Source organism: Podarcis raffonei, chromosome 14, assembly GCF_027172205.1.
Source record: "Podarcis raffonei isolate rPodRaf1 chromosome 14, rPodRaf1.pri, whole genome shotgun sequence".
In the NCBI taxonomy this organism is placed as follows: domain Eukaryota; kingdom Metazoa; phylum Chordata; class Lepidosauria; order Squamata; family Lacertidae; genus Podarcis; species Podarcis raffonei.
Genome location: NC_070615.1, coordinates 42,148,032 through 42,175,678, shown reverse-complemented (window position 1 = coordinate 42,175,678; position 27,647 = coordinate 42,148,032). Strand labels below are relative to the sequence as shown.

The 27,647-nt window shown below is 45.5% G+C and overlaps 1 protein-coding gene and 1 long non-coding RNA gene across 9 annotated transcripts in view; one reads left to right on the top strand and one right to left on the bottom strand.

Moving 5' to 3' along the window:
- The window catches only part of TRRAP (transformation/transcription domain associated protein), a 158,008-nt gene extending 148,973 nt beyond the window's left edge, over positions 1 to 9,035 (top strand). For all 8 annotated transcript variants that reach the window (XM_053365849.1, XM_053365848.1, XM_053365847.1 and 5 more), the window contains 3 exons: positions 4,112 to 4,315; positions 5,362 to 5,556; positions 7,765 to 9,035. In XM_053365849.1, coding sequence (XP_053221824.1) covers positions 4,112 to 4,315; positions 5,362 to 5,556; positions 7,765 to 8,049 — 684 coding nt within the window. In that variant the 3' untranslated portion in view covers positions 8,050 to 9,035. The remainder of the gene's footprint in view (positions 1 to 4,111; positions 4,316 to 5,361; positions 5,557 to 7,764) is intronic.
- Positions 9,036 to 19,486: 10,451 nt separating this feature from the next.
- Positions 19,487 to 25,648, bottom strand: LOC128401619 (uncharacterized). The gene is made up of 3 exons (XR_008327490.1): positions 25,559 to 25,648; positions 21,378 to 21,602; positions 19,487 to 19,835 (listed from the first exon to the last, which is right to left on the bottom strand). It is a non-coding gene; the product is annotated as an uncharacterized LOC128401619 (long non-coding RNA).
- Between the last annotated feature and the right edge of the window lie 1,999 nt (positions 25,649 to 27,647).

Below are 27,647 nucleotides of genomic sequence, written 5' to 3'. Positions count from 1 at the left end.
GGTAACATTAATACTCAGATGCTTGAAGCGGATCTTGATTGCAGCCCGAGCATACCAGGCCCTGCGCAGACTGCAGAAAGATAGTATTGCCTCTCAGTGCTTGAACATGCATCACGACAACTGTGCCATGCAGGAAGGCGTAAGAGGTTCAGAGGCTGCTTGTGGAAACCACAGCCCAAAGCCCACACTTTAGTAGCTGGGCCTGCAGTTTAGGTTTGGGGAGCCTCTGGCCCTTCAGCTGTTGCTCAGCTCCCATCAGCCCCACCCAACATGGCTACCGGTGAGGGATTGTGAATGCTGTAGCCTGGCAACCTCTGGAAGACCACAGATTCCTTTGCCACTGCTTTAGTTACAAAGCTGGATATAGCCATGCTAGAAGGATATAAAAGTTTGGTTTGACGTGGTTATGGGTGCACCAGTCTCCTATCATCCTACCCACTTCTGCTTGTTTGTTTGTTCTTAAATCTCTCCTACATTGCATGATATAATTCCATCACATGGGTGAGCTATACAGCACAATTTGAATAAAATGAACAGTAATACAGTATCATTCAGTGGCTGTTACACCTTCCTTCTGCTGGGATAAAGGCCTCATGGGTGGGCAGCCCAGTCTGATATCATGGGTGATACTTCCTTTCGTCTAGGAACAAGCTAGACCTCCTTAGCTTCAGCAAGGTTTCTTCATATTGCGCCCCTGGACAGTGTCCCAGACTCCACAGTTTTAACTGCTGGCTGATTGAGCTCCTACAGTACACTCTCCCTTTCCCGAAACCCAGCGGCATCTATTGCCACTAATGCAATATTGCCTAAATAATAATAATAATAATAATAATAATAATAATAATAATAATAATAATACATTTTTATTTATATCCAGCCCTCCCCAACCGAAGCTGGGCTCAGAGCAGCTGACAACAGTAAAAATAACACAGTTTACATAAAATCACAATCAATTAATTGAAATACATTCTAAAATCAATTCTAAAATCAATTCAGAGTCAAATTAATGGCAACCATTGGGCTAGAGTTCTATGAGGATTTCAGAAGGAGAGAGGGAGTCAGGCTGTGCCCTGGCCAGGACTTCCGGGTTGGCGCCATTGTTTAATGGCGGATTCCCTCCGAGCTCCGGAGGGAATCGGCTCCGTAGCGTCTGGGTCTGGCCGCTGCGGCGAAGCGGGGACCCTTAAAATCACAGGCGCGGATGCCTGTGAACACAGAGACTCGGCGGGCACCATTTGCGCCCCCCCAATCCGCGACGGAGCCTTTTTAAAGGCTTCGGAACGGAGGCAGGGTGAGGCGTGGTGCTGAGAGTACTCCCTCACCTACGGAGTGAAGCCGCAAGCCACTGACAGAGAGCGCCAACTTCTTCCAAGACCGATTGGACTCTAAAATATAAACCCGTGAGTAATACGGAGATTGGAACTTTAAAAATTTTTAATTTTGGATTTGGAACGAGCGGGAAGGGGCTAAAAAGGAAGTTCACCCCCCCCTCTTTGTAAACAATCTAAAGCAAAGGACTGGGCAGCTAAGGTCGAGAGAATCTGTTTTTTGTTTTTTAATGAAAGATCCTGACTTCACGGTTTTGATACTATAAGAAGATTTACTGGAGGATAAAAAGAATTTTGGGAGCTGAAATTTCACCCCCCCCCCCGAGACCCGGGAACGTCCTATGAGAAAGCCTGTTGCATTGAAGATTTTGACAGCTGTCAAGTGAGCTGCTAGTCAGCTAGTTGCCAGCTGGAAAAAGAGAACATTGTTTCTGCTGTTTTTGCTGGTTTACTTGGTATAACTTGTTGAAAATAAGGAGGGCTGATACAAAATAACTGGACTTTTGGTTTTGAGCTGAAAGGAACAACAAGGAACTAAAATCCCCCTAGAGGGGTAATAGGGACACTACATCACAAAAATGGCTGGAGCATGCAAAATCCAAGCAGAATTGGACAGAGCACTCGTTCTCTTGGGAAACTTGCAAGATGAGTACAATGCTTTGTCTACAAAGGTATCACTACTACACTGGACAGTAAACAACAGTTTTGAGCCTGATAAGGACTTGAAACAGGAAGCCCATTCAACTGAACAAATAAATGAAACTGAAAGTGTAGAAACGATGGAGCAATATGTTGTTTTTGAAGAAAATGAAGGAGGAGCAGGAGATGTGCAGGAGTCAAAGGAGAGTTACAATATGAGGCCTGACATGATGATAAAAAAGGATAATAAAAAGTGGATGTGGAAAGCCTGGTCTGAATGGGAGTCTGGAAAATGGAGAGATCCCTTTTGGAGGAGATCTGAAGACCTGAGGATTACAAATTTGTTGGTGAAAGCTGGAGCTTTGGGGACATCTGGATTTGAAAGAAATTTGAAACAAGAGTTGGAGCACCCCATAGGCTTTGCCTTTAAGCATGGAGGACTGGCTGGAAGCGACATGGATTCTGTTGGGCCGGAGCCCCTCCGAGACTTGGAGTTCAACATTAAGGACTATCAAAGAGACCGGCAGAAAGGAACTGAGAGAGATATAAGGGCCTCGGATGTGAGATCTCCAGGCTAAATAAATAATATAAAGACTGATGGATATTGGTTGGGGACTGGAACCGGGAAAAGGGTGGGTGGAGGTTGGGAATCCAAAGGGTACATAAGGATAATTTGCTTTTTATATTTTTTTTGTTAGTGGTAAGGAAATTGGGTAAATCGTGGAAGGGAAATTTTGGTCGACTTTAGGAAAAAGGTTTAAGAATAATTAATGAGGTATAAGTATTGATGTGTAATTTTTAATAAGGTAAAATTGGTTTCTTTTCTTTTTAAATTAATTGAAAATAAGGCTGTTAAAAATAAATTGAAGAAATGGAAAAAAGAAGTAAAGTAAAGTAATAGTATGTTAGAACAAATGTTTAAGCTAAGGTAAAGAAATAAGTTAAGGACTTGCTGAACTGACAATTTAAATTGGAATACAAGAAGGGGAGGTGTGAGGAAGTCTGAGAAATAAGGTTAAGAATAATAAGTATTAGAAACTTTATGTGTTTTTTCTATTTTTTTTTTGTTTAGTTTTGAATGTTATGTATTTTTGTGTTTTTTGTTTTGTTTATTTTTTGTTTTTGTTTGTTGTGTGTTATTTGAAAATGCTAATAAATATTTAATAAAAAAAAAAAAAGGCTGTGCCCTGGCCAAAGGCCTGGTGGAACAGCTCTGTCTTGCAGGCCCTGCGGAAAGATGTCAAGTCCCGCAGGCCCTAATCTCTTGTGACAGAGTGTTCCACCAGATCAGGGCCACAGCTGAAAAAGCCCTGGCTCTGGTCGAGGCCAGCCTAACCTCCCTGTGGCCCAGGATCTCCAAGATGTTTTTATTTGGGTTACCATTTTATCCTTTCATTTCTATAACAGAAGACCTGCAATATATTTTACCTCCCAAGTCCTGTGCATTCTAAAATACATTTCAGTCAGGCTTGCCTCTTCACCATGGCCAGTAAGGAATTCCATGGAGGTAAAAAGAGCAGGTTGGCAAGGGAAGGACTCGTTTGATTTCCACGCTGGAAGAAAATCCAGAGGAAGGAAAGCGCAGAAGCACAGAGGACTGATAGAGAAGGGATCCTTCCTTCACTTGCTGGAAGACAGGTCTTTGGCACTTTTAAGTTTTGTTTCCACGACAGACGAGGCAGCCAGCTTAGAAATGCAGGCTGCTGCTCTCGAACCAGGCTAGTTAAAAAGAAAAAAACCCTGCAGACTATAACTTTTGTGGGCTTACTTAAAAGCCTGATTTTAAAATAAAATAAAATAATGTGCTAAAATATTCAAAGGACTTATCATTTTGCTTTCAGCTTTCATTAAATGAAGGTGTTGCTTTTTTAAAAAAAAAAAACCCACGCCAAAATGGTTAAAGGGAGCTTCTTCTTGAAGTAGCTTCGCTTGCAAGTGTAACATGACACAACTCTAAGGATTTAAATCAACCTGGAATAAATAAATACATAATGTGTTTCTGTTGTCAACCGATGTAAATCTGTCCATCCCAATAGTTGCTTAATTAAGTGCTTAATTATAGTTGCAAAGGCCCCTTTGAAGTTGTTTAAAACCTTATAGAAATACATGATCCTGATGGCTTTCCTCTCCCTCCCCCGTTTTAGGTTCTCCGTGATATTCTGAAAGAGGTGCAGGGCAACATGGTGCCTCGGAGCATGCTGAAAGAGTGGGCTTTGCACACCTTCCCAAATGCCACCGATTACTGGACCTTCCGGAAGATGTTCACCATCCAGTTGGCACTGATCGGGTTCGCAGAATTTGTCTTCCATTTGAACAGGCTTAACCCTGAGATGCTGCAGATTGCTCAGGTATGCACTGGGACTAGTTTGCGGGTTGCATAATCATCACGTGGTGCCCTTCAGCATCCGGGGGCAACTTGCATAATAAATATGACAACACAAATAGAAGTTTGTTTATAGCATTTGTGTCTTTTCATCCGTATGGGTTACTAAGGCATCTCACAATTGTTGTTTTGTTTGTTTGTTTCGTTTAGTAGATTTATATCCCACTTTATATTTATGGCCTCATCTGCACTGTGCATTTAAAGCAGTATCATACCACTTTAGGCAGCCACGGCTTCCCCCAGAGAATGTTGGGAAGTGTAGTTTGTTAAAGCTGCTGATAGGAGACCCCTGTTCCCCTCTATGCAATACATTATAGGAACAATATTTTTCCCTGCCCCTGATCCTCTACTAGCCCTTTATTCAAGATTGATACTTTATTGAGGATGTTTTTGTCTGTCATATTTATACCCCTGCTAATAGGAGATAGTGTAAGGTAAAGGTAAAGGGACCCCTGACCATTAGGTCCAGTCGTGGCTGACTCTGGGGTTGCGGCGCTCATCTCGCTTTATTGGCCAAGGGAGCCGGCGTACAGCTTCCGGGTCATGTGGCCAGCAAGACTAAGCCGCTTCTGGCAAACCAGAGCAGCACACAGAAACACCATTTACCTTCCCGCCGGAGCGATACCTATTTATCTACTGCTAGGTTGGCAGGAGCAGGGGCCGAGCAACGGGAGCTCACCTCATCGTGGGGATTCGAACCACCAACCTTCTGATCGGCAAGTCCTAGGCTCTGTGGTTTAACTCACAGCACCACCCGCGTCCCCAAGGAATAGTGTACATGTCTGCAATTCTTGTTAACTGTTGTCTGTGCTCATAATGCCTGAGCAGGAGTCTGTTAACATAAACATGCCTTTGGAAGAGCTTGTTTTTATTCTTTCCCCCATTTACAATTTGAATGCAAGGGAAGTCTTTCAGATTTGCATGGATAAAATCAGTTTTGGATAGCTTTTTTGTTTTTCTTCTGATTTCCATACTTATGGTTTATATGTGTGTCTTTAAAAAAATCTCTAGGATACCGGCAAACTGAACGTGGCCTACTTCCGTTTTGATATCAATGATGCTACCGGGGATCTTGACGCCAACCGCCCCGTCCCATTCCGACTCACACCAAACATTTCTGAGTTCCTCACTACCATTGGCGTTTCTGGCCCACTCACTGCATCTATGATTGCAGTGGCTCGCTGTTTCGCACAACCAAACTTTAAGGTATGTACAGGTGTGGGTGGGAGTTTGTGTGTTTAGTACCAAAGAATTGAATTGGACTCCTTAGCTTTCATCCTATGTGAAAGCCATCCGATCTTCCTACCTGGCTCTTCTTCTTTGCTTTCTCTCTCCCCTGCCTCTTTGCAGGGGCGGAGGAAGGGGGGTGCAGGCCGCCCCGGGTGTCACCACTGGGGGGTGTGTGACAAAATGCTAGGCATCACTCACCGTGGGGCCTGCAGCACACCCGAGCCACGCGTCTCTCCTGGGAGAGACATGGCTTGGGCGCACGCAGGCTCTGCGTTGCTCAAATGGTCTGCCCGCTGCCTCCCCCCCCCCACCTGTAGGGCAGCAGAGTGGGAGGAGGCAGGCAGACTCTGGAGGCCCTGCTGTGCACCCCGCCCCTATGGGCGCCTTGCTCTGCCCCTGCGCGCGCCACCCCAGGCACCCAAGCGACTTCCTCCGCCGCTGCCTCTTTGGCATAGAAACCATAAATAAACCTATCAAAGGGAGGGTGTGTGTATGAGGGTAGGGGAGAACCGACTGGTGGGGAAAGAGTTTATCACCCACTGCCACTGCTCTTTTGATAATGCTCTCCTATAGGCAGGTTTCCTTTTCACCGAGAAACAAAAATATTCTCTAGTTTAACATGTACCTCCATGCTGGCCTTTCCTCCTTCGGGCAGAAATCTCATATAAGCATAATATGAGCTTTTTATAAATAAATAATAGCCCTGGCTTTGCAGTCCTCTACGGAATTGGCCCCACTTCCGCAGCAGTACATTATAGCGAAAATGACTGCGCTCCTAGTAACTGTTCTCCCCACTTTTTATAGAGTAGCTACTTACGATCGGTTTGAAAATGTAACTTGCAGGTATATGAGCTTGATCCTACGATGTCCCTAGAATTCGGCTCACAGATGAGCGTGTCCGTTCCCCACCTGCCCTTTCTGAATCACCACAGCAGATTGTACACTGAGCTGAAGCACATCTGAAAAGAGCTTTGCTGGTTTGACCCTATTCCGGGGGGGGGGGGGGCGGGGTTTCCAGACAATTAGAGAATGAATTAACTTTCCCATGTCTTACAGCAGATCCGTAAAAAGTCTAGCAGTCCTGTTTCTTCAGCAGAACGCTGCAAAGCGGACAGTAATTCTGCTCTCAGCTTGGCCTGTTGGGTTGAAATTAACGTGCCTCAGCAGTTGCCACAGCATTCCATCAACAATGCTGGTGTCTGCAAGCCTGAGAACGGTGGCGCGGGTTGCAAATCAGCAGCATCGTTTAGGCTTCCCCACGAATCATGTCGCAAATAGGAATCTGTCTTGGCGGCTTGTTAAGTGGAAAAGGAAGCTCATGATATATAGTGGTTTTGATGGAGTTTGGCTCTTGGCAGGGTACAGTTTGCTCAAGGAATGGGCTTAATTCCTTTTTTAAATTCTGACGCTTCGCCAAGGTGAAGCATCTCCTTGCAGCTGGTGGCAAATTTGCAATTGCCGCGTTACACCAAACACGCCACGTGACACACGAAGAACGCAGGTGGTATGCCTGTGTGATTTTCCTAATTAGGCATCTAAAGACTCAACCTGCAGTTGTGCTAAATCCTCTCTTAACTTCTTAAATGCAAGGGGGCAGGGGGCCAAACAGCCAAAAACAAAAGTGGGGAGGATCAAAATTACAGAAGCGTTGGGTTTTTCTGAAGTTGAAGGCTCGGGTTTTTCGGATCGATCGGAGCATTTATATTCTGCCTCTTCTGTTCAGGGCTTGCTTACAAAACACAGAAATTGCAGTTTTGCAGAAAGAGTACGAAACAACTACAAAAGAGACAAGGGACAGAAGTGAGGGTTTTTCTAAGTAGAGGTATTGTCTGCCTGATCAAATACAAGCTTCTGAGTTGAAAAGGGCTTCAATAAACAGGAGGAAAATACAATGAGGGAGACAGATAGCCACGCATCATGGGGCAAAGGGGTTCCATAAGGTGGGCACAGCCAAAAGTAAACTGTCACAAATGGTTCTAGAAGGAAACATCAAATGCAGAGCCTTTTATAACGCAGCTCACTCTAGGCTGCAGTGGTCTGAACACGCCACCGTAAAGAGTTTTGTTGTTGTTGCTAAGGTTTATTGCAGGAACACCAAAGCACTTGCAGTTTGGCTAAGTCCCTTGACCGTCCCTCCTAGTTAAACATAATTATTTTCCCTTCCTCCCTCCCCGCTCCTCATAGGTTGATGGCATCTTGAAGACGGTGTTGCGGGACGAAATAATTGCTTGGCACAAGAAGACCCAAGAGGATACTTCCTCCCCGCTCTCGGCAGCAGGGCAGCCGGAGAACATGGACAGCCAGCAGCTGGTTTCGCTGGTTCAGAAAGCCGTGACCGCCATCATGACGCGCCTGCATAACCTGGCTCAGTTCGAAGGGGGGGAGAGCAAAGTCAACACCCTGGTTGCTGCGGCAAACAGCCTGGACAACCTCTGCCGCATGGATCCCGCCTGGCACCCCTGGCTGTGACTTGGCGCCGTGAAGTTCTTGCGGCCTGCAGTTGCGGTGGGGAGAAGGGTGGGGAAATGTGAACACTTCTTTGTGAACTATGCCTTGCTTTGCCGCTACATCTCCACCCGTCCTGACCCCACCTTTTCATCAGTCTTCGGTGTGATCATGTTTACAGAAGTACCGCTGCCTCTATGCCCCTTGAAGTCATTTTTGCATGCTTATCGTCCAAGGATCGCTCCTTTGAAGTGGCTTAGGGAGAGGAGAAAGTGAACCATCTCTTCCTTCGCGCTGCCGCGAGGATGTGCTTGCGGCTCGGAAGCTGCAGGCCTACTCGTTCAAACTTTTTGTTTTATTTCAAGAACACTTTTAAGGAATTCGTATCCCCCACGTTGTGGGTCTTCCTGCGTGACGTTCCTGTTTTTCATTTTCTAAAAATGTTTTCTTTGTTGTTTACCTTCCGATTGGTGCAAAGACTGCTGGAATGAATGCCATTTTAATCCAGTCACATGTGCATCGTAGTGGGTTTGTACAGTGGTTTTGTAACAAAATGTATAGAGAAGGGGGGGTTGCCTTTTTTGGGTCACTACTGGGTGAGAAATGATCAAATTGTGCTAGTTTTCTCCCTAACTGTTGCAGTGCATTGTACAGATGGACCCATTGCTGAAACCTAGTTTAGAGGCTCACTTCTGTGTCGGAGGAGCACTGTAAAAGTGAATTTGTCATCCCTTAAGTTGCATATTTTGATGGAACCAGTGCAACACAAGTCAGAAAGTATATGATAAGCTGGTTATGTCTTGAGCTTTGCCATCTTTAAATGTGTATCATTCAGTAGGAAACGTTTTTAGTTTTTACCTTTGTAATTTAAAAGAAGGGGGGAAAAGAAATGGCTTTTATTTGGGCCCATGTTAGCATTTTTTTATAAAACTTGCAGTGTTCAGGATGTTACAGTTCCAATTTGTACAGAGTGAACTTTTTCAAAATAAATATTTTCTAAAATGCTTTAACGGTGCTTGTTTTCCTGAAGTGGCAGTGAATTAAAATAAGCAGTGGCAACACGAGGCTCCCAAAGTAGAGAGGGTTGATGGCATTAAAAAACTGTTCCCAACGCAAATACACAGTGTGCAGATAATCATGTCACTTCTTGGTAATGCAGATATTAAATCAGCCCAAGAACAAGACCCATACATAACAAGAGTCTGGTGCAGTAATGAATTTGCTAGCCATTTGTGCCATTTTAAACAGGGCCTAGGACACCCAGCACCTACTTGAATAATTAGCATTTGAATAATTAGTCCAGAAAGGTTGGCAGCAATCCTTCCTGTGGCTACGTTTTTTAGTATGGCATTAGGTGAGTTCTTGAATGGAGAACAGCTCTCAGTTCATAATGGCGTGTTCCAAGAACCTGCATCCAGCTTCTAAAAAATTTAAAACTCCTGGCTTGGTACAAGCTTATGAGGAAGTATGTTTGGTTTGGGACTTGCATCAGTATCTCTGCTGAGAAGGCTCTTCTGTTTGGTGTGTTGCAGCAGTAGCAGCTAAAGAGAGTGTTTCCTTCCATATATATTGCTGATTGTATTACCAAAATGCAGAACACTGTGCATTATATATATTTAAACACACATATTGTAAACATAAATGCTAAATATGGAGAGGGAACTCTTATAAACATTCATTTAGCACCTATTAGTCTAACAATTATATATAAATTAAAAAATTGTCCAGTAGCACCTTAGAGACCAACTAAGTTTGTTCTGAGTATAAGCTTTCGCATGCACACTTCTTCAGATACCTGATATTTATTTTGACTGTTTTAGACCGACACAGCTACCTACCTGAATTATATATAAATACACCTTCCGTTAAATTACTTCGACCACCACAGCACATTAGATTTAGAAAGCTCGAACAGGTAGCAATAATAGAATGACATGATAAATATTCTGTCACGGGTCGGCAGCTTTCACATAATTGTTTATAGTAGACCTTTTGAAAAATAGTCCCATCTCACAAGTGACCATAAATTGCAAACCTTAATAACCCTGGGTGATCTCCAAAAAAGTCATAGGCAAGAGTAGAACTATTGGGTTGTAGCCAGCAAATTTCTACACAGGAGTAGACCAATTGAAGTTAATGCACCTGTCAGTCACATCCATTGATTTCAATCGGTCAGCTCTTGAGTAGGACCAACATGGATACCAGAGTGGTCACATTGGTGCTGCTACCACAGTGGTTTGACTTCACCTCCCAAGGTGCACTCCATTGTCTCTTGAGAGACACACAGTTGCCAACAACAGACTAACGTTCCGTGTCACCGTAGGCTGCTTTTTGGAGGGACTGTTTCTGAATTTTCACCAGCATAATTCTAGTAAAGGTAAAGGGACCTGACCATTAGGTCCAGTCATGGCCGACTCTGGGGTTGCAGCGCTCATCTCGCTTTATTGGCCAAGGGAGCCGGCGTACAGCTTCCGGGTCATGTGGCCAGCATGACTAAGCCGCTTCTGGTGAACCAGAGCAGCACACAGAAAGGCCGTTTACCTTCCCGCCAGAGCGGTACCTATTTATCTACTTGCACTTTGACGTGCTTTCGAACTGCTAGGTTGGCAGGAGCAGGGACTGAGCAACGGGAGCTCACCCTGTCGTGGGGATTCGAACCGCTGACCTTCTGATCGGCAAGTCCTAGACTCTGTGGTTTAACCCACAGCGCCACCCGCATCCCATAATTCTAGTAATCATGAGCAAATACATACTGTACGTTTTCGCGTATAAGACTATGTTTGTTTCTTTAAAAATAACGCTAAAAAATGGAGGTCGTATTATACATAGGTAGTGCATAGGGTGTACTTGATTTGTTGCTGCTGTGGCTGTTAGCGGCTATTGTGCATGTTATTGGTTTCTACCCCCTAAAAAAGCTCATCAACCCGGGGTAACCCCCCAAAAAAGCTCAGCAACTCTGTGCCATCTCCCCCCATTGTTTTAAATTTGAGTCCCCCAAAATAGGGGGCATCTTATACATGGAAAAGTACAGTAATTGACCCAGTGCATTTTTAAAATATGGACCTTGCTGCCACAGGAGATAGTGATGGCCACCAATCCAGATGGCTTTAAGAGAGAATTAAATTCCTGGAGGAGAGGGGCCATCAGTGGCTACTAGCTGTTATGGCTATGCTCTGCCTCCACGGTGGAGGCAGAAATGATTCTGAATACCAATTGCTGGAAACCAAAGATGGCAGGAAGAGCACTCTTGTGCTCAAATTCTGCTTGCAGGTTTCCCAGAAGTAGCATCTGAATGGCCACTGTGAGAACATGTTACTGGACTAGTGGACCTTTGGCTTGATCCAGCAGGCTGTTCTTAATGTGTTCTTACCCACCCCTGGTTTAAAAATAATGCTTGCCATACTTCCGTTTGAAGTGTGTGAAACATCTCCCAAGGCTTTGCTTTTCTATCGCCCCACACAACTTAGCCTATACATGTGTTTATGAGAGAACATGCCTGATGGAAAGTACTTTTAATTTTATCAGCTTGCATTTCTGGTCCACGCCCATCCTAAAATGGGTTAAGTAACGGCACATTAAAAACATAACGTATCATTTAAATCTCATCTCCGTGTTAACAAGCTGTTTCTCCCCCCTCCCTACGCTATTCCTGCTAATGAGTCTTAATTCTTCGTAAGCCCCACTTCAAATACTTTCAAGTTCCTTTCTTGTTAAGACATCTCTTGGAGGATTTCTCCATTGTTGTTCATATATTTATTTACAACGAGCCATTTCTTGAAACGTCCCTTTTGTTGCCTGCCTCGGAAATGGTGTCTTACGGCTGAAGGCAGCCATCCTGTGCACAGTTACTTTGGAGTAAGCCCTACTGAGTACAGTGTCCATTAAAAAGGTAAAGGGACCCCTTAAGTCCAGTTGTGACCGACTGGGGTTGTGGCGCTCATCTCGCTTTACTGGCTGAGGGAGCTGGTGTACAGCTTCTGGGTCATGTGGCCAGCATGACTAAGCCGCTTCTGGTGAACCAGAGCAGCAGACGGAAACACCGTTTACCTTCCCACTGGAGTGGTACCTATTTATCTACTTGCACTTTGACGTGCTTTCAAACTGCTGGGTTGGCAGGAGCAGGGACCGAGCAACGGGAGCTCACCCCGTTGCGGGGATTCGAACTGCCGACCTTCTGATCGGCAAGTCCTAGGCTCTGTGGTTTAACCCACAGCGCCACCCGCCTCCCTACAGTGTCCATTACTTCTGTGCTATAATAAACCTCTGGCTAGGTTTTTCTCAAGAGTAGACTCACTAGAACTAATAGACCTAATTAATTTCCAACAGTTTTAGTGGGTATACTCTTGAGTATGTCTAACATTGGGTACAGCCCTTCTTGGTTATGCAAGCCCCCATGCATTCATTTTCAATAAGCCAATCCCAAGCATAGATACCAGAATCTGTAGGGGCACATATTTCAAACATACACGTAAGGGTCCAGTCTAGACCTGATTCCTGATTCTTTGAAGTCTTTTTTGAGTCCTTCTCTTTGACCCATCATTATTTAAGATAAGTTTGGTTGCAATTCTGTAATTATCTACCTTGAGCTACATGTAGGGCTGCAGGAGAAAATGGATTTTGCTACCATTTTAATCAGAAAGTACCTAATTCACACTTCTCAAACCAATATACACACCAAAGCACGGCTAACCTTTGAAACGATTACTGCAGTTTTCCATCCATCCAATATGTACCAAAAAATGCATCTGTTGTGAGGAAAATTGCATAAAAATGCATATGAGAGTGGAAATGATATCGAAAACTGCACTGCATTAGGGGAAATTACAAAAATGTCTGAGACAAAAAAGAATACAAGATGAATGTGTGTGTTAGGGGAAAGTCACACTCCCTGCTGGTGAATTTTCTTAAGATTATTATCATTATTTAATGCAAATTGTTATGTAAATGTGGAAAACTAAAGGGAAAATGAGAAATTTGTAGAACCCAAGCTGGAAGATTTGTCTACAATTCAGGCATGGGTAAAGGAGACCAACCTTTGGAGGAAATGGAAAGGATCAGATCCTCAGTTCTCAAACATCACAGCTGGCAAATGGAAGACTTTGCAAAACAACACATTTTCGGGCAGGGGTAAAGTGATACTGGGATGGGGTAGGGGAGCTAAAATGTTGCTCTCATTCAGAGAACAGCCTTTTGGATTAAATATCATTGTCCCCCAAGTGAAATCATGTAGCACTATCAGAGTGTTTTCAGTCGTCTTCTAAGACTGGTGCCTTGCTCTCCGTTTGCCACCCCTCCCCCTCCCCCCGGTAATTGGGCTCTTTGTGAATTGTCAGATATAAAGAGAGAGAGAGAAATTAGTCTGTAGGTACTGGGGAAAGATGACTCAGAATCTGTCTGTAGCAATGAAAGATTTGTTTTTCTGATGGCAGCAAAGCGGGAGGGTGTTGCTCTCAAAACTATAATTGTTTCAACCCGATGGATGATGTGTGTATGTTTTAAAAAGGAACAGCAGCTTAATTCTCTGGTAGTCCCGTTGGAGACAGGGCTGTCTCAAGATATTTTACTGCTCTGGGAGAAAAGAAATGTGTCCTGCAGAGTCAAACTGAGAAAGGGCCAGCTGTCCATTTAGATACCAGTCCCTGCCATTACCTTTTCCTGAGGCAACCCTCCCTTGTCTCCCAAATTTACCTTGGTGGGGTAGATGTGGGGAGGCAGACAGGACTGGGTACTGGTGCTTGAGTAATTCACCCCTTGCAAATTCAGATAGGAACTGACTGATCAGGTCTGGCCCTACCGTTTGGCAGAGTGATGCAGCTGCCTCAGGCAGCAAATGCTGGTGACAGCATGGAGCTGGAAGTCAGAGAGGTGTATGCCTGGCAGCCTGCTCTACACCCCTTCAGCAGCTCTACTACCCTCAGATACAGTGGAGGCTTTCGACCCATCATCCGTGTTGAAGGAAGAGCCAGCTGCCAGTCTGGCCAGCTTTTATATGGAATTTGGGGAGAAGGTGAGACTCTTGTCCTTAGACTCAGGCGGAAAAATGACTTGGGTGAGTGTGAGTCCTCAGAGGATGAACCAAACACCCTAAAGGACCCAGGCCCTTGACGAACAGGCAGGGCCACCTGGATGCAATGCTGAGGATCTCCTTGGGAGGTCCTCAACCTGATGAAGAACCCCTGGAACTGTCAGAGGAGGGAGCCAGAACCATTCAATCCTGAAGAGTGTTGGTGCCAAAAGCTTCAGGTCCAAGCTGAAAAACAATGGCACTATACTTATCTACGAATCCATTCTCATTGGCCTACTCCTAAATAAGAGGTCTATGTGCGAGTAAGAAATTCCTGATATTCTTTCACTGCCTGCAGTTGTAGTTTAAGAGGACATTTTTTTATAAGGCCTCCCTCTTGGGAGTAGTACCTTTTGGCAGTAGGCACACGGGTGGCGTTGTGGTCTAAACCACTGAGCCTTGTGGGCTTGCTGATCAGAAGGTCGGCAGTTCAAATCCCCATGATGGGGTGAGCTCCTGTTGCTCTGTCCCAGCTTCTGCCAACCTAGCAGTTCGAAAGCATGCCAGTGCAAGTAGATAAATAGGTACCGTTGCGGTGGGAAGGTAAATGGCATTTCCATGCTCTCTGGCACTCATCACAGTCCTCCATGCACCAGTAGCGGTTTAGTCATCCTGGCCACATGACCCGGAAAACTGTCTGTGGACAAATGCCGGCCCCCTCAGCCTGAAAAGCGAATGCCACACCCCATAGTCAACTGGACTTAACCCTTCAGGGGTCCTTTACCTTTTACCTAGTAAACATGAGAAGGGTCTCAGGGCTGTATCTGTTCACAAGCTGAACATGAGCCGGTAGCATGATGCAGCTGCAAAAAGGGCTAATGCAGTTTTAGAATCACAGTTTCCCGTTCGTAGGAAGGAGAGAAGGCTGAGAAGGGCATGCAATAGCATGGCTCCGATCCCAAAACAGCTCTCATTTGAAAAAGGGAGCAGAAACTTGGCTTTCTGTTGCTCCAGAGGGCAGGACTACCTTTACCAATGGGCATCGGTGACAGGGAATTAGGTTTCAGTTGAACGTTGGGAGAAAGCGCTTGATAGCAAGAGCAGCTTGATGATAAGAGAATCGCCTAGAGGGGCTGTGGGTTCTTCCTTGCCAGAGATCTTCATGAAGGGTGTGGACGGCCATCTGTTGAGCTTGGGTCATAGCATATTTTTCATGCAGAAGGTCCCCGTTTTAATCTCCAGGTAGAGTGGGCAACATTCCCACCTGAGACCATGAAGATCTGCTGCCAGTCAAGGTACACAGCACCAGGCTAGTTGATCCAAATGGTCGTATGGAGAGCCAGTGCAGTGTAGTGGTTAAGAGTGGTAGACTCATACTCTGGTGAACCGGGTTCGCATCTCTGCTCCTCCACATGCAGCTGCTGGGTGACCTTGGGCTAGTCACACTTCTCTGAATTCTCTCAGCCCCACTCACCTCAGAGAGTGTTTGTTGTGGGGGAGGAAGGGAAAGGAGATTGTTAGCCACTTTGAGACTCCTTCGGGTAGTGATAAAGCAGGATATCAAATCTAAACTCTTCTTCTCTTCTTCTATGCTTTGGCTCTGGATTTCCTTCTTTGAGTAAGGAGGGGGTTAGGCTATGTCATGGCCAGCAAACTAAGGTCCACAGACCAGAACAAGCCCAATTGCCTTCTGGATCCAGCCCGTGGACGGTCCAGGAATCACCGTGTGGATCGCCAGCACACACGTTCTTTCCCTCTCCCTCCCTCCTTCTGACTTCTCCCTGCCCTGCCTAAAGGAGGAAGGGGGCTGGGCTTTGTTGGACCCAGAAGCAGCAGCGATTGAGCGGCCGCCATTTTAAGCAGCCCCTCTCCAGAGCCCTTTCTCATGACTCTCATTGTCCCTCTGCCGCCGCCAGCCCCTGCCACTTGCAAGACGCAGGTAAGCAGCCACTGGGGCTCATGGTGCTCTTGCATCATTTCCCCCCCAAAATATACTCTGCTGCCCCACAAGGTCTGAGGGACAGTGGACCGGCCCCCTGCTGGAAAAGTTTGCCGACCCCTGGGCTATGTGGTCTCCAAAGCCTCCTTGATCCCTGTGATCCTGACTCTATATACATAAATTAAGAGGAGGGCACAAGACCCAACCCCACCTGCTATTCGAGTTTCTTGTTAGAATCCCCACCGGAGCAGTCCATTTAACCCAGGGTTAGGTGATCTGCTATCATAAGCAGCTGGCAAGGAAACTAGGTCTGTACATTCCTTCCCCGGAGAGGGGGTCAGGTGGTGCGGAGACGGGTCAAGGTGCCCGCATTTATTATTTTTAGAGGTGACATTAGCTTTATACAGCCAGCAAGGCAAGGGCTCAAACAATCAAGCCATGCTTCATGGCAGCTTTTCCTTTGAGAGAGAGAGAGAGAGGTGATATTTATCCTCAGCTGCAAAGGCGCTCTGTCAGGATCTGTCCGTCATCAATCAATCAAGGCCTGCCCTCGTTCCAGCCCCAATCTGCTTAGACTTTGTGGGTTATATTATTATTATTATTAAGGGAAAGCTTCAGTCTGTTATCTCGGAAGGGCAGGGGGGCCTTGGCAAGTGTTCTGCTTCTCTAAGGCACATTAATTCCTGTCTCCCTACGCTGCCCAGTGGTATTTATAAGACTTTGGCATTAATGGATCAAATCGCCTCGTTCAGCAAGATCTTTTGATCAGTTGCAGTTGCTCAATCGGGAACTAGAGGTTAGGGTCAAGATCACACAGAAAACCTTGGTGTCTCTCAACGTACCGCTGCAGCCGGTTTTTAAATTGAGGTCTGCGTGTGTCACAGACGTTGCAGGCCTCTCTTAATATCGAAGTGAGGCCCCTCTCCCACCTGCGTTCCTTTCAACAAAGGAGAGCAATTATTCCATAAAACAGAGCCAGGAGATGATAGATGTATTATTTAAAAGGCATAAGCTGTGTGGGTGTGTATGCTTTTATTTTTTCTTACGGTAACTTTAATGCGTATTACTATATAGTTTTTAAAGCAATCATCTCATTTTCTTCATTTCAGAAAAGCAGCTCGTGAAATAATGACACACACACACCAAATTCCAAAACAAAACAGTAAGTTAGCAGTCATGGTCTCCGAGCAGGGCTCAAGCTGTGTAAATATTTATATGTGCATTGCGTTTCTATCCCATCATTTTACTCCATAGGAGCTCAAAGTGGTGTAAGTGGTTACCCTCCACTCATTTATTCCCCACACCAAGCCTACAAAGTAAACTAGGCTGAGAGACAGTGACTAGCCCAAGGTCACCCAGTGAGTCTCATGGCTGCGTGGGAATTTGAACCATGGTTTCCCAGGTCCTATTCTGACACCCTGGCTCTTTGGGATATTCTATGCCCTGCCTGGAATGTTCCGATTGCTTGAGTTGCTAGTCTTTTCATTTCTAGAGATAGAAGGGAAAGTGTGAAGGCAAGATTTTGTCCAGTTGCTCAAAACAACAACCATAAGCTTGATCTCTGGTTCCAATCCCCTCCTGGCCAGTAAAAGCACTGATATAATGCAAATCAACACTTACCGTATTTTTTGCTCTATAAGACGCACCAGACCATAAGACGCGCCTAGTTTTTGGAGGAGGAGAACAAGGAAAAAAATATTTTGAATCCCAGAAGCCAGAACAGCAAGAGGGATCGCTGCGCAGTGAAAGCAGCAATCCCTCTTGCTGTTCTGGCTTCTGGGATAGCTGCGCAGCCTGCATTCGCTCCATAAGACGCACACACATTTCCCCTTACTTTTTAGGAGGGAAAAAGTGAGTCTTATAGAGCAAAAAATACGGTATTTTGTTCCCAAAAGGCTGTCGGAATAAACCAGCCATCACCTGCTTGGCTGAAGGACAACAAGGAGGGAGACAGCCTCTCTAAGGAAGGGATTTCCAAAGTCTGGGGGCAGATGCCAAGAAGGTCTTCTCCTGTATCCGCACCAAACTTGCCTGTTAGGATGGTGTGACTGAGAGAAGGGTCTCTCCCAAAGATCCCACAGCTGGGGCAGGTTCTTATGGGAGAATCTGGTCCTTCTGGTAGCCTGAGCCTGAGCCTAAGCCATTGAACATTGAACTTAATGGGACCCCTGAGTCGCAATGTATAGGAGTGTGCCTTAAGTCTAGATCCAATCCCTGGTTTGCCTGGAGCAGGTTTTTGGACATATATGCACCAGATAAATGTGTAATTCCAGAGCTGGATAAATGAAGGAATGATCCTGCAATACCTGGAGGGTTTTTATTTTATTTTATTTTAGGAAGAAGAAACCTTCTGTTGAAGGATATGGAATTGCATTTCAGGAACATTGAAAGAAATTCTACTCGTAACGCCAAAGATGAGCTGAGAGGGAACCAGGAAGGGAAGATCAGAGGGGAGTGGGTTCCTGTGCTTGAGCTTTGGTTTGAAAGGACATGGATTTGAAGAAGGCATGGGGGAGAGACATCTGTCAAGGAGAAAGTAGCCTAACTGCCTACCATGTCAGCAAGAGATGGATTACGGGAGGCTTATATTGTGCAATGGGCACAGTTTATTGGACAAATCTCCCACAGGCAAGACTGAAATCAGTTAGTGCACAAACACACTTGTTCTTTAAATAAAAGCTTGGGTGCAAAACAAGGTTATATGCCATTTGCTGCATTGGAGGGGGGAACAGTCTTTCTGTTGGGAGGGAATGGGACAAAACTAGGGGCGGGGGAAGGAGATAAAAATAAGAGCATTGTGTCAATCACCAAATATCAAGCTGCCTTATACTAAGTCTCATCATTCTTCTGTCAAACCCAGCAAACATCTCTTGCAACTGGCACTCTTAACATCTTTCCCACTGGTGCTTTCTAAAAACCTTTCAGCCAACGACACTAGGGGTTGAATTTTTGACTTTTCTATTTATTATTCATCTACTGCATTTGTGTCCCAATGACTGCAAGAAGATCAAACCTCTCCATTTTGAAGGAAATCAGCCCAGAGTGCTCACTGGAAGGACAGATCCTGAAGCTGAGGCTCCAGTACTTTGGCCACCTCATGAGAAGAGAAGACTCCCTGGAAAAGACCCTGATGTTGGGAAAGATGGAGGGCACAAGGAGAAGGGGATGACAGAGGACGAGATGGTTGGAAAGTGTTCTCGAAGCTACGAACATGAGTTTGACCAAAGTGCGGGAGGCAGTGGAAGACAGGAGTGCCTGGCGTGCTCTGGTCCATGGGGTCACGAAGAGTCGGACATGACTAAACAACAACAACTGCATTTGTACCCCACCTTTTCCTCCAAGGGGCTCAAGGTGGTGTACATATTTGTCCACTTCCTCACAACAACCCTGTGAGGCAAGGGAGGCTGAAAGGCAATGACTAGTCCAAGGTTGCCCTGTGAGCTTCATGAACGAGTGGGGATTCGAACTGTGGTCTCCCAGATCCTGGTCCGACATTCTAACCACCCCCCCCGCTTCACAGGTCACTTTCATAACTCATTTCCCCACCACGTCTCCCTTGTTGGCTACCATCAGATTGCCAAACAGTTTGACTCCATCCCCTCGCCCAGCCAGGCATCTGTGCAGTAGCTAGTAGCCACCAGCCACCAAGTGCCATTAGCAAGCACATTCAGCTTGCAAGCTGTCCTAAAGGTCATTTTGCAATCTTTTAAACAGGAGGAGGTGCTTAAGGAGAACTCCCTGGATTCTTGGGCTTAGCAAGCTGATTTTTTTCTGTCGGAGCTAAACTTACTGAGAATTAACACTTGCTGACAGGCTCCGCTAACCCTGTCAATTTGTTTTGCTCAATGATGCATTTTATGTTTTGATCTGGATAAAAATGAAAAAAGAAAGAAAAGAAAACCACATTAACAACACGCACACACACATCTCCCTCCCAGCCAAGAAATTTTCTTTTATATTATTGTAAATTTGAAGTATACGGTACCTTCTCCAGCTTCTTTCACCCCACCCCACCCTTCACCTCCCAATTATATGGAACCATTTAGGTAGAAACGTCTAATGCCTTCCTGAAACAGGGGGGAAAACCGACGCGGTGAATATCTGAAGTAGCCCATTGATACGGGCATAATTAGATTTTTATCAGTTTCAGCTAGCTGTAACTGTTTCATTACCATTGACCCGGATTACTTTCCAGCGTGTCTCCCTCATTAAAATCTACAGCACCTATGCTAATAGGTTTTGTTTCCATCAAGATATAATGAGGGCTGGCAGATCTGCATATTCTCCAAACGAACCCAGAAGAGAGACAAATATTCCGTTTTATTACCACCTGACAGAGACATAATGATTTCTGAGAATCTCATTACCATCATATTATGCAATGATTTACCTGGAAAAGTCTTCGCCTTGCCGCAGCCTGGCAGCAGTAGACTTCTTTCGGAAAGCGACTGGGCTAAAAGAGAGGGCGATCCATGCCTCTGCGTGGCGGCTCTGTTCCCTCTTTCTAAATGACGTTCATGTTTCTGCCTTTACATTTGCAGATAGCTCTTTGGGAAGGCCGGAGTGCGTGTCACAGCACAGAGGTTTGATTTGGGGAACTGCCTCCCCGCAGCATGATTTAATCTGTGCACACCTTGTCAAGCGCTTGGGAAATGGGGAGTTGTTGTTGTTGTTTAGTCGTTTAGTCGTGTCCGACTCTTCGTGACCCCCGGGACCAGAGCACGCCAGGCACTCCTGTCTAACACTGCCTCCCACACTTTGGTCAAACTCATGCTGGTAGCTTCGAGAACACTGTCCAACCATCTCATCCTCTGTCGTCCCCGTCTCCTTGTGCCCTCCATCTTTCCCAACATCAGGGTCTTTTCCAGGGAGTCTTCTCTTCTCATGAGGTGGCCAAAGTATTGGAGCCTCAGCTTCAGGATCTGTCCTTCCAGTGAGCACTCAGGGCTGATTTCCTTAAGAATGGAGAGGTTTGATCTTCTTGCAGTCCATGGGACTCTCAAGAGTCTCCTTCAGCACCACAATTCAAAAGCATCAATTCTTTGGCGATCAACCTTCTTGATGGTCCAGCTCTCACTTCCATACATCACTACTGGGAAAACCATAGCTTTAACTATACGGACCTTTGTTGGCAAGATGATGTCTCTGCTTTTTAAGATAGATTAGTCAGGGACAAATTCTGAACCTGCTCTCAGGGACTCCAGTGATGGAACTGAGAATTTCAGGGTCAGAGAAGAGGCCTTAGCCTTGTTTAGTGGTCATCAACTGCCTCGGCTAAAGTTTCTGTTCCTGACACGGAAGCAGCGCCATGGTTAGATAGTTTTAGACCCTGGACCAGAGGAGGCTGGTCCATTAGGACAAATGGGATACTGGCCAACCAACTTGTACCTGCTCTCAGCCCATCCTTACCTGCTCCACTTTCTTAGAGCACTTTCCCCTCCTGCTGTTTCCAGCAACTGGTATTCAGAAGCACGTTGCCTCCAGCAATGAAGACAGAACGTAAGCACCAGGCTTAGCAGTCACTGATAGCCTTTTCGTCCATGAAATAGGGAGTCTCCTAACAACTCCCAGCACCTTAGGAAACGGCAGCCTCCAGAATTCTTGTGGGGAAGCCATGACTGTTTAAAGTGGTACCTTAAGGGCAGATGGGAGCACGTTGTTGTAAACAAAATCTGCCCTTTCCCCCTTATGGGGAATCCCTTATGGGGTACCCAAGAGCCCATATAGAGTCCTTACATAGGTTCCCTATTGGTAGAAGAAAATAACAGAGGCCAACCAGAGAATATTGAGAAGCAAAGCAGCTAGTAAGGCTGATCTTTATTGATCTGTTGCAACAGGGTGCTCCCCTCACACACAGGAAAGGAGGAACCCAAAACAGTGGTGTGCAAGCCCTTATATAGACTTTTGAAATTGCCACCCTGTAGATCAAGACCACCCCCACATACATCATACATACATCACAGAAGGGGTGTAACCTAAGACCACCCCCCAGATACATCATACCTACATCACAGAAAAGGCGGTCTAAAACAGAAATTTGAAATGTTGTTTTTCCTGTTTGCCAGGTTATCTGATTGCCTTTCCTGATAGTCTGTCACCCATTAAAATGCTGATTACTCAATTCCTGAGACAATGGGAAGGCTCCCTGAAAGCTCCCTGACCCCCTCCCTCCTTGCAGAGAAAACATTTGGTCAGTAGACAATGGGAATCAAAAATGGCTTCAGGTCGGTCTTCTTGTGCTGATCTGTGTACGTGCTTAGTTGGTACACTTATGAACATTTAACATATATCTAAGACCTCAAAATTCCTATCACAACATCAACCTGGGAGGGAAAGAAGGAAAACTCTGATCTGAAATCTCTGCTACCTTGTGGAATATATTTGAGGGAGGAAAGGGCTAAGGAGTAAGCCCTACTACACAAATTCAGAGTGGAGTCCCTAAGATGGCTGGATGGTGCCTTGCACGCCTCCTTCCGGCAACTCCTACAGCCAAGCTGGTGCCAAAAGTATTGATCTGCTTTCCTTTGGACCACACCAGAGAGGCCGAGGTGGAGGGGGGTCCTGTCATGTGGGCAGCCCAGGACCTCCAGACACACTGCCCAGGCTTGCACCCCATGGAGGTCATTTGGGTGCTGCTGACGTTGCGGTTTGGCTTTGCCCCCGGAGATGCCCTCCATTCTCTCTTGAGACAGACAGGTGCCCACACCAAGTGCTTTTAAATGCATGGTGTGGGTGCCACCTCTTTGTTTGATGGAGGTATGAATGCTACGGAATTATTGCGAGCATTTGGTGGGGTCAAAATTGATTGAAGGATCATGATATACCCGTAAGAGAACGCCCACCGCCACCCTCAGTCCCTGCACTCCAAATCATTTACTGTTTGTTAGTTGGCTGGCATGCAATTTCCTCTGATTATGTCACCAAATTGTAAACACAGTATTTCACCTGGGAGTGCTATTGTTCGTTTTATGGAGCATGCTTCCCAGTTGGAAAATGAACCATATGGTCTGTATGTCAAGAGACAAGGGGAAGGGAGTGAACCTCTCTCCACATGGAGAGTTAACAGATTGGCTCCTAATTAAGATCAGATGGCCTTAACAATGAATCAGGCACTCCGCAAACCTTGTTTGTTTAGCTTTACATCTGAAATGAAGGTATCTTCGGAGACCACACACGGGGAGCTGTGCTGTTGGGAGTAGGGAAATGTGAATTGGACAATGCCAGTTTCTTGAGAAGATCAGATGGAGTGGTGATATGATAGCACCTTCAAATATCTGAAGGGTTGCCACGTGGAAGATGGAGCAAAGCTTGTTTTCTGCTGCTCCAGATGGTAGGACCTGAAACAGTAGATTCAAATGGCAAGGACAGAGATTTTGACTAAATGTTAGCAAGAAGTTTCTGACAGTAAGAGCTGTTTCACAGGAGAAATGACTACTTTGGAAGATGGTGGTCTCTTCTTCCATTTGAGGTTTTAAAGAAGAAGAAGAAGAAGAAGAGTTTGGATTTGATATCCCGCTTTATCACTACCCGAAGGAGTCTCAAAGCGGCTAACATTCTCCTTTCCCTTCCTCCCCCACAACAAACACTCTGTGAGATGAGTGGGGCTGAGAGACTTCAGAGAAGTGTGACTGGCCCAAGGTCACCCAGCAGCTGCATGTGGAGGAGCGGAGACGCGAACCCGGTTCCCCAGATTACGAGACTACCGCTCTTACCACTACACCACACTGGCTCTCTTGAAGCCCTTGAAACTTTGACTGGTCCAAAATGAAGCGGTCAGAAGACTGGCTGGGATGGCCTTTAGAACTCATAGAATCCTCTTTCTAAAACAGTGGCATTGGCTACCAGTTCATTTCAGGACCTAATTCAAGTTGTTTCTCTCACCCCTGTTGATTTTAATCATATTTTAATATTTTGAATACAGTGGTACCTCAGGTTAAGTACCGTATTTTTCGCTCTATAACACGCACCTGACCATAACACGCATGTAGTTTTTAGAGGAGGAAAACAAGAAAAAAAAATACTCTAAACGAAACAGTGGATGTATGATTTTTGTGGCCACAGACATGTGATCTGATGGTGAGTTTGGGGTAGCCCAATGCAAAAATCCTGAGCATCCATGTGGATCCGTGCTTTGTAACCACGTTTTAAGTGGGGAGGGAAGGAAAAGCACTCAAGGGACAAGGAGCACGCGTGGGTTGTGTGGAGAGGGATGCTGCTAATAATGCAGGAGAGGGGTATAAGGGAAGAAGGCTCCTCTCCTCTCCTGCTTTGCTCCTTTAAAACAAGCAGGCTCTGCTTCTCTCCCTCCTCCCCGGCTCGGCTCGCTGAAAAGCTTTGCTGCTATTTAGCGAGCTAAGTGGGGAGGAGAGAGGGACAGACAGCACGGTTGCTTTAAAGCAGCCAACCAGACAGGAGCCGCTTACACCTGTGTAAGCAGCTCCTCTCCTGCTTTGCTGTTTCAAAGTGAGCCACGGAGGAGAGAAGGAAGGGGAACCATGGATCCTCTGCTCACGACTGCAGCAGATCCCCCCGCCATCTGTAGGCATTTGCTCCATAACACGCACAGACATTTCCACTTACTTTCTAGGAGGAAAAAAGTGAGTGTTATGGAGAGAAAAATACGGTACTTAATTCGTTCTGGAGGTCCGTTCTTAACCTGAAACTGTTCTTAACCTGAAGCACCACTTTAGCTAATGGGGCCTCCCGCAGCCGCCGCTCCTCCGGAGCACAATTTCTGTTCTCATCCTGAAGCAAAGTTCTTAACCTGAAGCACTATTTCTGGGTTAGCGGAGTCTGTAACCTGAAGCGTATGTAACCTGAAGCATATGTAACCCGAGGTACCACTGTACTTGTTTTTTTTTTTTTTAAAGACCCTGATAGTTGTATTGTTCTATTCAGTTTGTAAAGTACTTTTAGGCTTTATTACAATCAAGCAATTTACAAATCTTGTGAAATAAATTTAAAAAGCAGGTTCCCTAGGGTTATGCCCCACTCCAGGCCAATTCCCTCACTTGCACCATTCTCAAGCGCTCTTGCCTGGTAGCATAGGCACCAACTCCTGGGGGCCTCCTTCAGCCCCCCAATAAAACATCTGAGGGCACTGAAGACCCCCCAAAGTTGATGGCCGTTGCTGCCTTTCTTTCTTCTCCACGTCTGGACTTCATTTCCCAACTAGCCCTGTAAAGGAACTTGTAAAAGGCTTGCTGGATGGCAAGGGAGCTGGGATTGGGCAAGAACCTCTGACATTGTTTCTTATGGCCTTTGTGAATGGAGCCAGAAGGGGTATGTACACAGGAGGACAGGACGGGGACGGAGCGAACCGAGGAAAACACGGCACCTCAGCTTCAAAACAAGAAGAGGAAACTGAGATCCTCCATCCTGTACAGTGGTACCTCGGGTTAAGTACTTAATTTGTTCTGGAGGTCCGTTCTTAACCTGAAGCACCACTTTAGCTAATGGGGCCTCCCGCCGCCGCAGTGCCGCAATTTCTGTTCTCATCCTGAAGCAAAGTTCTTAACCCGAGGTACTATTTCTGGGTTAGCAGAGTCTGTAACCTGAAGCGTCTGTAACCCAAGGTACCACTGTATTACCATTCTTGTCTGGGCCATCCAAATATCTTTCTTCAAGCTGGCACTTCTGCCTGGTAGGAGTGTGTCCTTGATGTATCATAATGCCTCTTGCTTGCCTAGATGAAGAAGAAGAAGAGAGAGGGCGAATTTATGTGTGGGAAACTAGTTTTTGTGTGGCTGGAATGTGGCTTACTGAAGAAAAGTTAAGAGAAACAAAGGCTGCTCCACCCATCTGTCGCCTCTGGCCTCATCCACCACTGGCTTGAGGCCCCCGGAAGACTACTTAAGAGGGAATGTGGCCCTCAGGCTTTAATTCTCCACACACCCCCCCCGGTGCCAATTTCCCCCCCTAGTAAAACAACCACCTTTCTCCTTCCTTTCTGCATATATTTAAGATGATGGCATATGGGGTGGGGAGGGGGGAGGCAAGGAGAAGCTTACACACTAATAGTTTATCTGAGTAATGAGGCAGTAAATGCTATGGAACTCAAATGCCATCCCATAAACTATGAGGCTGCTATTGCAATGCTCGTCTCTGGGATGCAAATATCATCTGCTAGAGGTTGGGGCTCTTTCTTTTTCTCTCTCCCTTCCTCTTTCATAATTCTTGCATATAAAAGGAACATTATGTTGATTGTATTGACTAGGAAGAAATAAGGTCACTACACAACGATGCTTTGAAGTGGAACTCGATTACAGATGCTGCAGAGGATTGTGTTTTAAATAAACTCGGGGAAACCTTATGGCGAGAAATATTCAATCCCATTTGTTTCCAAGCAGACTGTCAGTTGTGTAACTTAGTTAAAAAACACAAAAGATCTCTCTCTGTGTGTCTCTCTCTCAAATTGGAGGTATTGTCAGGCTTCAGCAATGACCAGGTTCTAAGTAGGGAACTTGTGGCCCACCTCATGTCTTTGGACTCCAAATCCCATCAGTTCCAACTGGCATGGCCAGTGTTCAGGCATGATGGGAGTTGGAGTCCAACAAGAACCACTACAGGCAGTCAAGGGACATCAAGGGGAATGGACTTGCATTGCACATGGAGCCAAATCAAAGGTCCAAACAGACAGAGGTTGAGGTCCAGAGCAGCATTTTAAAAATCTGGTTATATTTTATTATTATTATTATTATTATTATTATTATTATTATTATTATTATCTTAAGCCACTTTTAATTCCCAGATATGAAGGTGTCAAGTAGGATACTGTAGCTTATTTCAGAAATGTTTTTGATATTCTTGATATGTTATTTCATATATGTATTATAACCTACTTTGATGCACTTTTGCTCAGGTCTATGACCACATAATAACAAGACCAGTGCTGGATTTAGGTATAAGCTAAACAAGCTATAGCTGAGGTCCCCACTCTCTTGCCCCCCCCCAATATACTTCTTCTTAATTGTATTTCACTATTAATATACTTCTTAATTGTATTTCAGTTCAACAATTACTTTGATAAAATACATACAGTGGTACCTCAGGTTACATACACTTCAGGTTACATACGCTTCAGGTTACAGACTCTGCTAGCCCAGAAATAGTGCTTCAGGTTAAGAACTTTGCTTCAGGATGAGAACAGAAATCGTGTTCCGGCAGCGCGGCAACAGCAGCAGGCCCCATTAGCTAAAGTGGTGCTTCAGGTTAAGAACAGTTTCAGGTTAAGAACAGACCTCTGGAACAAATTAAGTACTTAACCTGAGGTAGCACTGGATTTTGTTATGTGCTAATGGCTTGAGATACCTATTAGGTCCATAAATTACCATATAGCATATATCCAACACAAAAAACAGTGACAATTTGTTGTTGACAAAGGACAGCTGGACTTACAAAGGGTCCCATTACCTTCAGTAGCTTAGGGCATCATCAAACCTAAATCTGGCCCTGAACAAGACTGAACAAGACTGATCACTTTAAGCATGCCTTAACTGTGGCTGCCCTAGCTCTACTCATGGGGCCACCCAGCTTCCCCAGTAAGTCCTGACTTTAAAATGCAGTGGGTCTCATTTCTTATCGCAAAACTCATCTGCTCTCCATCCCGTTTCCACCACAGCCAAGCTAAAAAGGACACTGTGAAATCTGTGCGCCCAGGCAGCGACTCTTGCACCTTCA